General features: G+C 44.8%; 1 protein-coding gene across 2 annotated transcripts in view; it reads left to right on the forward strand.

Moving 5' to 3' along the window:
• RBM5 (RNA binding motif protein 5) overlaps positions 1-9,515 on the forward strand; it is a 16,880-nt gene extending 7,365 nt beyond the window's left edge. The window contains exons 7-24 of one of the 2 annotated variants that reach the window (XM_026084911.1): positions 175-235; positions 395-460; positions 841-1,001; positions 2,567-2,664; positions 3,100-3,187; positions 3,386-3,463; positions 3,552-3,624; positions 4,150-4,235; positions 4,572-4,650; positions 4,909-5,000; positions 5,532-5,696; positions 6,189-6,335; positions 6,417-6,488; positions 6,962-7,141; positions 7,356-7,430; positions 7,947-8,044; positions 8,128-8,257; positions 8,891-9,515. In XM_026084911.1, the coding sequence (XP_025940696.1) occupies positions 175-235; positions 395-460; positions 841-1,001; positions 2,567-2,664; positions 3,100-3,187; positions 3,386-3,463; positions 3,552-3,624; positions 4,150-4,235; positions 4,572-4,650; positions 4,909-5,000; positions 5,532-5,696; positions 6,189-6,335; positions 6,417-6,488; positions 6,962-7,141; positions 7,356-7,430; positions 7,947-8,044; positions 8,128-8,257; positions 8,891-9,016 (1,875 nt within the window). In that variant the 3' untranslated portion in view covers positions 9,017-9,515. The remainder of the gene's footprint in view (positions 1-174; positions 236-394; positions 461-840; positions 1,002-2,566; positions 2,665-3,099; positions 3,188-3,385; positions 3,464-3,551; positions 3,625-4,149; positions 4,236-4,571; positions 4,651-4,908; positions 5,001-5,531; positions 5,697-6,188; positions 6,336-6,416; positions 6,489-6,961; positions 7,142-7,355; positions 7,431-7,946; positions 8,045-8,127; positions 8,258-8,890) is intronic. The other variant, XM_026084913.1, reaches the window with a different exon arrangement.
• Positions 9,516-10,374: the final 859 nt, after the last annotated feature.

Here is a 10,374-nt window from a genome sequence, read left to right on the forward strand (position 1 = left end):
TGAAAAGCAGCTATGATGCAGATGTGTGTGTTTTGCTGTTCTTGTTTATTCTGGTATGCTGAGCTTCATTGCGGTACTTCGCATAAATGTTTTGTTTTCAGTATCGTACAGTGCATGCCAGAATTGTTACAAATTACTTTAAGTTCTTACTAGACTTGCTCTTTTTCCTCCTAGTGCTGCCTTTACAACTTCAGAAGGAGGCTAAAATGCTTCCGTTGTGGAGCGGACAAATTTGGTAAGTTGCATTCATCTCTTGATGTGTTTGATTGTTTGGGGGAGACTTTGTCCTTCATAGGAAACAAAGTTCAGTGTAGGTCCTACGCTGGCTCGTGAAATGCTGGTTTGGAGAGGTTGAGGCTTATCGTGACTAAAATATTTTCCTCTTCCTATGAAGATTCAGAACAGGAGGTACCACCTGGAGCAGCAGAAGCCGTTCAGTCTGTGGACTATTACTGTGATAGTAAGTTATGTTGGACTTCTTTTATAAGATGTAATGTAAACACGTGTTAAATCTTGTACCTCAGACTGGATTTTGGCACCCACCTTGAGGTCTTTCAGTGCAGATGGCTTAGCATGGTTTGGTTGGTTTTGGTTTGTAGACTGGTATGTGTGAAATGTTGGTTAGTGCTTCTGCTCAGGAAGGGAATTTTTCAGAAATCTATTGACAACCTTCTCACCTTTCTAGTGAGGCAAGTTCACCTTCCTGCCAACCCCCCAAGCACCGTACTTTTGAGAATGAAATATACTGACGTTTAAAATCCCTGGGTTTTATGAAGAACTTAAAGTACCCTGAAAAGCTTTTATTTGCACAGCTAATATAATGCTTCCTTTTCTCTTCAGCCATCATTCTCCGAAACATTGCTCCTCACACAGTAGTGGAATCTATCATGACTGCGTTGTCTCCATATGCCTCTCTGGCAGTCAATAATATTCGTCTTATCAAAGACAAGCAGACTCAGCAAAACAGAGGCTTTGCGTTTGTGCAGCTGTCTTCTGCCATGGTGAGGGCCTTATTGATGTATTTGAGAGAAATAGTTTGTTAATGTTCTTCTGTAGCTGAAGCTTTTAGAGCCCTTGTCCTGTCTCTAAGGACTGCCCCTGTTCACTGAGCATTGCCAGATCATTATGTGGACATGCACTCAGTGTGCCTTTCATAATGCCAGCCAGTTTGGAAAGAAAAGTGCTCTGTGTGGCTGAAGGTTGCGGGGTGGGGGGTGTTGTGAACACATTGGAAAAGTATTTTGACAGCAGAGTAGTGAATAGTGCTTGGATTGAAGGCTGGTTTCATATTTGGATCACAAAGATGATACATAGGCTGGAGCATATAATGTGTGAGGAGAGGTTGAGAGAACTGGGCTTCTTCGTCTTTGGCAGCACCCAGTGAGAAGGTGTAGGGGAGGCAGACTCTTCTCAAGGGTTATACAAGGATAGAACAGTAGGCAACAGGCATAAATTGAAAGATGTGAAATTCCAGTGAGATACATGGAGAATGTTTTCACTATGAGCGTGGTCAGACACTACACCTCCCAGAGAGGTGATTGAATCTCCATTGTTGGAGATCCTCAAACTCAACTAGATGTGGTCCTGAGCAACCTGAACTGTTTAAACCTGCTTTAAGCAGAGTTGGACTGGATGATTTCTGGAGGTTCCATTGACCTAAATTACTCTACAGTTTGATGTTGGATGAAAGCAGGTGATTAATCTCAGTCTCTGCTAGCCTTCGTTTTGGAGTAATTTTGGGCAGACTAATACCTGCTTCATGAAGCCAAGATTTTAGAAGATGTTTAAAGCTGTGACCCAGCTGTGTCAGGGACCTTCAAGGGAGGTGATCCTCCCCCTCTCCTCAGCCCTGCTGAGGCCACATCTGGAGTACTGTGTCCAGTTCTGGACTCCCCAGTACAAGAGAGAGATGGCACTACTGGAGTGAGTCCAGCGGAGGGCTATGAAGATGATTAGAGGACTGGAGCATCTTACCTGTGAGGAGAGGCTGAGAGAGCTGGGCCTGTTTAGCCTGGAGAAGAGAGAACTGAGAGGGGATCTTATCAATGTATACAGATATCTTAAGGGAGGGTGTCAAGAGGATGGGGCCAGATTCTTTTCAGTGGTGCCCAGAGACAGGATGCGAGGCAACGGGCACAAACTGAAACACAGGAAGTTCCATCTGAAGATGAGGAAAAACTTCTTTACTGTGAGGATGACAGAGCACTGGAACAGGTTGCCCAGAGAGGTTGTGGAGTCTCTTTCTCTGGAGACATTCAGAAGCCGTCTGGACGCGATCCTGTGCAACATGCTGTAGGTGATCCTGCTTGAGGAGGGGGATTGGACTTAGACCAGAGGTCCCTTCTAACCTCAACCATCCTATGATTCTTAGTATATTTGCAGATAGGCTGTGACTAGTCCCATTGTGTTCTTCTAAGACAGTTTATACCATGAGAGGAGATGGAGGTGTGCTTGTAGCTTTAGCTCCCTTCAGACAGCATGTATGTGAAAAGTTGGTACTTTAACTCCTGAATCTTCACTTCCTCAATAACCTGCCTTTCATAATAATGAGTACTTCTTGTTATAGGATGCTTCTCAACTGCTGCAGATTTTACAGAGTCTTCAGCCACCATTAAAAATTGATGGCAAAACTATTGGTGTTGACTTTGCGAAGAGTGCCAGAAAGTGAGTTGCAGAGCTGTTGGCTTTCCCTGTTTATATTAAAGATTTGCAGTTGTCATCCTGGCTTTTATTAAGATTACAGGCTCTGCAAAGCTTTGCTTCTCTTGTGTGTCTTGTGTTGCATCATCCTTTTCTTCATCATGTGTGATGAGAGTGAAAGCAGTGTTCGTTCTCATCTGTATCTCGAGTCCTCTGAAGCTGCCATTGTAACTGATTGTTGTACACGGCACCATTGTTTCCTTGTAGACCTAGTGACTTGTTATCAACTGTATAGCAATGCATGTAAAAGTTCCTTCAGCCAGCAAAGCAGTGCTTTGGCTCAATCACTACACTGAAAATGTTTTAGAATTGCCATGAAATCCAAACGTAAGGACAGACTATATCTCCTTGCATATGAAAAAGCAACATTTAATCAGGGCCTGCTCTTCTTGATTTCAGAGACTTGCTTCTCCCAGATGGTAACAGGGTCAGCGCCTTCTCTGTGGCCAGTACAGCTATTGCTGCAGCTCAGTGGTCATCTACTCAGGTATGATTTGTGGGCTGTTGCGCACAGTCCTGTTTTCTTTAAATTGGAAATGGAGAGCGTATAATTGGACTGCTGGCCATCTGCTTAAGCAGCTCTGACAAATCTGTTCTTGCAGTTAGGCTAGGATCTAACCAGTGTTGAAATTCTTAAATGCAGTAACTTATTGTCTCTGACAAAACTTATCTGCTGGAATTTCAGCCACAGACTGGAGAAGGTGGCACCATTGACTACAGTTATCTTCAGTCAGGACAGGATGGCTACTCACAGTATGCTCAGGTTAGTAGTTTTGGTTGTGTTCTAAGCAGTAGGTAATTATGTTTTTAGCATCTGCTTATCTTGTGTTGTCATTTACTTTCCTTCACAGTACTCCCAGGATTATCAGCAGTACTACCAAAATCAAGGAGGAGTGTTGGATACAGATGCAGCTACCATATCAGGTAGTACTTTCAAAATGTGTGAGATGCAATTGTTTGCGATGGTATTTTTGCTGTAGTGGTATTTTATCTTAGTCTTTATGTTACTCTGCTATATAAAGTGAGACTTGGCTGAGTTTGCTGTCAGATGTCTGAATATATACATGTTACTAGAAAACTTTGACAGATTTGTTTGTGGGACCTCTAGTTTGTGAAGTTAGGGAGCAGCACTTGTTTCAAAAAGTTGACAAATGCCTTGAGTTCATGAGACCTACCTAAGCAGCTCTAGTCAGATCTTCAGTGTTGGGCAACTGTCAGAGGCCAGGAATCATCGACTTGTATGTCTCCTCCTGGAAAGGAAACTATTCCTTGTCTGGATAGAAAATACCCACTGTGTATATCTTTCTCCTTTTGAACGTTTATTGCCTGGCTTGGCTGCTAGAGCTGGAATAAGGAGCTGAAGCTGTAAGCAAAGTAGTTCTCTGTCTAGGATGAGGTACTGTCTTGCAAATTAATTGGCTTACCTGTTACTGCTCTTCGTGTTGGCAGGAGCTCCAGTCACTACCACCACAGCAGCAGTTGTGTCCCAGAGTCCTCAGTTGTATAATCAACAGACGAACTCGCCTGATTCTCCGGTAATTGTAGAGCTAATTACTCCTTGCTTTCTGTGCAGTCAGGGTTATCCTTATATGGGATATCTAACTTATCTGTGGCATCCCCTCTTAATGCGCATAGCACAGCAAAGCTTCTAAGTATCCATGGGTGAAGGTAGTCCCAGAACTTGTGACAGAGTTGTCTGCTGTTTCTTTCCTCTGCTGGTTTTGCTCTTTTAGAGGTGAATATTAAGTGCAGTGGTCAAGAAGGGCTGGCTGTTATATGCGTAGTGTGTGCTGCTGATGCCTTAGCTCACTGTCTCTGTTTCTTGGACCTCAGTGACAAATTTTTCTGATCAAGGTTTCTGTTCTTTTCAGACACAAACGGCACCAGCTACTACTAGCACTCAGGCACAAGCGACTACCCCAACTGGTGTAGTCCCTGGCACCAAGTATGGTAAGCTATGAGGAGTTGCTCTTGGTAGCAGATGTCTGTCACTGGATAGCAATAGAGAGATGTTGCTTTGGTTTAGTGTTCTGTCGCTATATGTCAGCAGTGAAGTTGTTCCTGGAGAGTGCATCTGCACTAATGACAGGGGTCCCTTACAGGCATTTTCTGTCGTCATAGCTTATCTCAGAGTTTTATCTGAAACTTTGAAAGATACTTGTCTGAATTTGACTGGAATGATCATGTCCCACCTTTTGGTCTTTACAGCTGTCCCTGATACCTCCACCTACCAATATGATGAATCTTCAGGATATTATTATGATCCCATAACAGGGCTCTATTATGATCCTAACTCCCAGGTAAACACAAGCTCTCCCCAAACATCATAACTCTTCAGGTCTGTTAATTTCATATCTCTCATCATATGAATGAAACTTAACTTTGAGGGGCACAAAATATGGAATGTAGCACATACTCTAAGCAGTGTACCTAAGGGGCTGTGTTTTCCCTCTGGTATACCACTTAATTTTTCTCTTCCCTGCTTCCTCCCAGTTTGGCCCATATAGGAATAATGCTCATTGTAGACTCTGTCATTGAGACATTTCACTGCACAGTGCTTAGTGAAGTGCGTCCAGGTCTGGGCTCCAAGATAGCTGTGGCAGAGCTGGAGGGTTCTCCATAATGCTGTTGGGGAGAATGCATGTGTTTAGGGACAGAGCCTTAAGCCATTTCATGCCTTTTGACCCATTTGTGGCGGTTTGGGATGCTCTGGAATACTCCTACCATTTGATGCAGTAGTCTGAAGCAAACAACTTTCTTGGGTTCTCCCCTGGATGCTTAGTTTGTGAGAGGCATTTTAGTTATCTGACTCTTTTCCATCTCCTTGTCAGTATTACTACAATGCCTTAACCCAGCAATATCTCTACTGGGATGGCGAAAAGGAGACCTACATGCCTGCTGCAGAAGGTATAACATACCAGCAGACAGCTACCACAACTACTACCAAAGAAGTGAAGGAGAAGAAAGAGAAGCCTAAGAGTAAAACAGCTCAGCAGGTAAAAGATGAAATGGAATCATAACTGGGCCTAGTTCTTGCATGCGGTGAGGTTATAGTTATCCTTTTGGGTGACAAGGTTAAACCTAGGTTATCTGGTGAGATACATAGCTGCACTTTGCTGCAGACGTTGTGTACAGGACTGAGGAAAGGTGAAGTTGGCAAGGCTTCAGTGCAGAAGCCAATTCTTCATAAGAGGAACACATACGAAATCATGCCAAGACCAGTGGGAGTATAACTAAATCATCACTTAAAGGAGTGGATAAGAAAGATTTATCCAGTGACAGAAGCAAACTGCAGTATTTTTGAATGCTGCATACAGGGGAATGGCTGCACTACATCCAGTGTCCTGTGATAAAACAAAATGGTACAAAGTGGTAGCAGGTTGCCTTGTTCTAGGAACTGCATGCAAGTAGAATGACTGAACTGATATCATTGGAGACAAGCATCTATAAAGGAGCTGTCTGAGTGAATCACTCTGTGTGCCTTTCAGATCGCTAAAGACATGGAGCGTTGGGCAAAGAGTTTGAACAAGCAGAAAGAGAACTTCAAGAATAGCTTCCAGCCACTAAGCACCAGAGAGGAAGAGCGGAAAGAATCAGCGGCTGCAGATGCAGGCTTCGCCCTCTTTGAGAAAAAGGTGAAGGTGTTGGGAATGGAGTGCATAGTGTGGCAGACAGCAGAAAGCTCAGTGCTCATGGTGTTTTTGTCTTATATCTAGGGAGCTCTGTCTGAGAGACAGCAAATCTTGCCAGAAGTGATCAAAAACGGGGAAGATGAGAATCCACTCAAGGTGAGCCTGAGATATCTGCCAGATTGCTTTGTGCAGAAAGAGCTGGGGCTTCTGTATTCCCAAAGATTATTAGAACATGGTAAAGCATTTAAGAGGAGGATTGGTAGAGACTTGTTTTCTAGGGTGTCATCTATAGAAGACTGTGGTGGTTATGATCTGGTGCAACAGGCTGTGTGACTGAGATGCACTGAGAAAAGTTATGATTTCTTCTAGTCTTAGGTGACAGGGCTTGGTTGAGGTTTTGAGGTTTCCAGAAAGTCTGTATTCAGATTTGTTTGGCTAGTGGGAACTAAGACTTCTAGCAGCCAGCATAGCATGTGGTTTCCTCGAGTTACATTTTTAAGTAATGCAAGAGTGATGTCTCTCCTGTATGTGCAACAAATGTCCTCAGTCTCCTTGTTCTCCTACTTCTGGGCTCTTCTCTTAATATGGTAATACTATTATGCTTCCCCTAATGCTGTCCTTCCTTCCAGCGTGGCCTAGTGGCTGCCTACAGTGGTGATAGTGATAATGATGAGGACTTGTTGGAAAGAATGGAGAATGAAGAAGAGAAGCTGACTGACTGGAAGAAGATGGCTTGTCTGCTGTGTAGAAGGCAGTTCCCAAACAAAGATGCTCTGATTCGGCACCAGCAGCTGTCTGACTTGCACAAGGTAATTACAATATGCTGCCAGAAAGATACTTGATTGCCATAATTCAGTGTGTAGGCCAAAGTGGCAATTTATGTTGCTGCTGGAATGCCCTTCCTATTAAAGCAAAAATATTTGTAGGTGGGTTGCTGTTGGTCAGGTGTTCTATAAATCAGCTGATTATTTAAAACTTACTTATTAACATAAGGTTTATGTTACTGCAAATCTCTTGTTGCAGCAAAACATGGATATTTATAGGAGATCGAAGCTTTCGGAGCAGGAACTTGAAGCTTTGGAGCTACGTGAGCGAGAGGTCAGTGTTTAAGTGACTAGATGAGTGACTAATAGGACCTATACAGGTGAGGGGTTCAGCTCTCCTTCTGCTGACTTGTCGCTTATGAGATAATCCTAGTAAGCTAACCCCGTCCTGGGTCAAGGTTCAGGGCTTTCCTGTTGCACAGAGAGAAGTGCCCCTGATAGTACAGCTGCTGCTTATCAGGGAAGAGTCGTTCCACCTCCAAATTTGAGATGGAGGGTTCCCACACAGGGGCCAGTGACTTCTGAGTGACATTGGAGGGCAGTTAAACTGCTAAAATCCAGCAGGTTCTACCTCACCTTGCAGCCAGGCTCTTCATGCCCCTATGCAGTTTCTTTTGTGCCCCAGAGGACTGCAATTCAAAGATTCTTCCTGTTGGTGTTGGAATCAATAATCATTGCCTCAGGCTGCCATAGAGAGCTTTCTATGATAGCAGTCATTTAGTTTACTTCCATGGCTCAAGATAAGCAAATGTCTTTTAAAACAAGGCTGAATCTGGTTACATTGTTGCAGATGAAATACAGAGACAGAGCCGCTGAGAGGCGGGAGAAGTATGGCATTCCAGAGCCCCCTGAGCCAAAGCGCAAGAAGGTCTATGATGCTGGCACAGTGTATGTATCTGAAAGTTCCTCTGGTGCTTGCTTGAATTCATCATGAGCACTCTAATAAGTGACCTTTTCTCTTTTCCCTGTAGTAATTATGAGCAGCCCACTAAAGACGGCCTTGACAATAGTAATATCGGCAACAAGATGCTCCAGGCGATGGGCTGGAGGGAAGGCTCAGGTTTGGGGAGGAAATGTCAGGGCATCACTGCACCCATTGAGGTAAGTAGAAGTATGGTGCTTCCTTTGGTTTGATACCTCTTTTATTAAGAGGTACTCACTGCTGAGAAGATCTCTCTTGCTTATGTGGCTTGGAGAAACTGCTGTTCCTAGCAAAGCTGCCTAGCAAAGCCTCAAAAAGGCTGTAGCATTTTCAGACAGAGCTGGAACTTGGACAGTGAGGGTTGTGCTCTCCTCCTTGAGGAATTCAGCTCCTCAGGTGATGTAGCAGCAGCCAAGGATTAGAGCTGCATACCCCTAGCACTGCTCAAGATGGGCTGCCGTCTGTCCAGATAGCACAAGTATCCCAGCTGTTGGCTTTCCTGAATTTGCCCATGCTGTGAGTTATCCTGTTAGGAACTATATTCTTGTGCAGTTTCATTTCAGCTAATTTTGGGGAGGGGTAAGAGTGGTGCAGGGTCATCAAGCCTGGGACTCTTGCCTCTGTATGCAAGGTTGAGGTCCTGCTGAAAATACTCTCAGTGGTGTGAGACCCACTAGGTGAGGCTGGTTTGATTCATGAGTGTTTTCTGTATTTTCCAAGTAGGGTGGTTTCCTGCCTGTTGCAGAGGGCTGGGGAGGGTAGATTTGTTGCTTCTTGCTCTAGAGCTGAACCATGTCTCTCTTCCCTTGCAGGCTCAAGTACGGATGAGAGGAGCTGGCTTGGGGGCCAAGGGTAGCTCCTATGGTGTATCCACTGCAGATTCCTACAAAGATGCGGTGCGGAAAGCCATGTTTGCCCGCTTCACAGAGATGGAGTAATGTGCTCTGGCCTGCGAGCCTGCAAAGCACTTGTTAGCCAGAACTGACTGTTAAACCCTGTGGCCTTGCTGGCCTGGCTGTGTTCTGGTTATGGTTTAGAGTTGACCATTTCATTCCCTTGGACTTTTTCCCCCTCTCAGCGTGTAATGCTTCTGTGAGTGAATTGTCAGAACTGTCCCAACTTCATGCTGGAGAGCTCCTGGCTAGACCAAAGGGGATGCTGATCTTTATACGGTCTTGTATATAGTGTAATGTATTTTGTGTTTGGAGTGTGTTGTCTCACTGCCGCTCCTGCCCTCCAGAGCAGGGGCAGGATGTGTTAGTTGTGGTTTCACACTGTCTCTGCTCTCCTTTTGTTGTATTGTCTGTCTGTTTTTTTTTTTGAGAACTTTCCTGTACATTTTGTATGATACATCTTTGTATAGACTTTTTGAAGACTTTGATTCTAGTTGCCAGTTTTGGCTCATTTCCAAAAGAAATACATCCAAAAATGATCCTATTTCTGTTTCTCAGTGGGTTAATGAAGAATAAGTTGCCAATGCTACTTGTCCTTTCTGTGATTCTGCTTCTTCCTTGCCAAGACCTCATCCTGGAGTCTCTCTTTATGCTATTGGCCATTGCACATGTACTTCAGGTCACTTGCCACTTCCTTTAATCTCCATGATGTGCTGTGACTTGTTAGTATCTTTTCTCAGAACTGCAGGGTTGGAAGCTGGCTGGTTGTATCTGTTGCACTTCCATAACTTTTCAGGCAGTGATGTCTGAGGGCCAACACATCCTTGTGTCCCCTCCTGCTGTATGAGCGCACCTTTTGCAGTGCTGAGCTGGGGAGTGGGAGAGGGCTACCAAAAATGTATCCTGCGGCTTGCTCTAGGGCTGTTGATCTGTGATGCAGCCTGCAGCCTGGAGGAGTATGCCTGTTCGTAGGGAGACCCTGGATGTTACCTGCTGCTCCAGTGGGCAGTGAAACCAATGCCTCCTGTAATGAGGGAGCCTCCCTTCTGTGAGGGTCTGGCTGTGCTGAGGGAAGAGGGCAGCAAGCCTGTCTTGCACCAGAGGCTGGTGGGTGGTGAGCTAGAACAAGATTTACGTGTTCCACGTAGGCTTTCTTCCAGTCCTTTGGGGTGCAACACTATGGGGCGGGCAGGTGGAGGATGGATGAGACCTGGCAAGCCTCATCTTTTTCTGAGATTGCTTTCTTTCCTTACAGCTGTTAATTTAGCCCTGCTGTGTTAATGTTCCTTGTCTGGCCATGTGTTTGAGCTTCCCGAGAAGGCTCCTGGCTCAGGCCTGCTGTCTGTAGAACAGCCTAAAATTGCTTGTGCTCCAGATCTCAGTGGGAGAGCTAGAAGCCTTTG

Source organism: Apteryx rowi, unplaced genomic scaffold (assembly GCF_003343035.1).
Source record: "Apteryx rowi isolate R43461 unplaced genomic scaffold, aptRow1 scaffold_655, whole genome shotgun sequence".
Classification (NCBI taxonomy): Eukaryota; Metazoa; Chordata; class Aves; order Apterygiformes; family Apterygidae; genus Apteryx; species Apteryx rowi.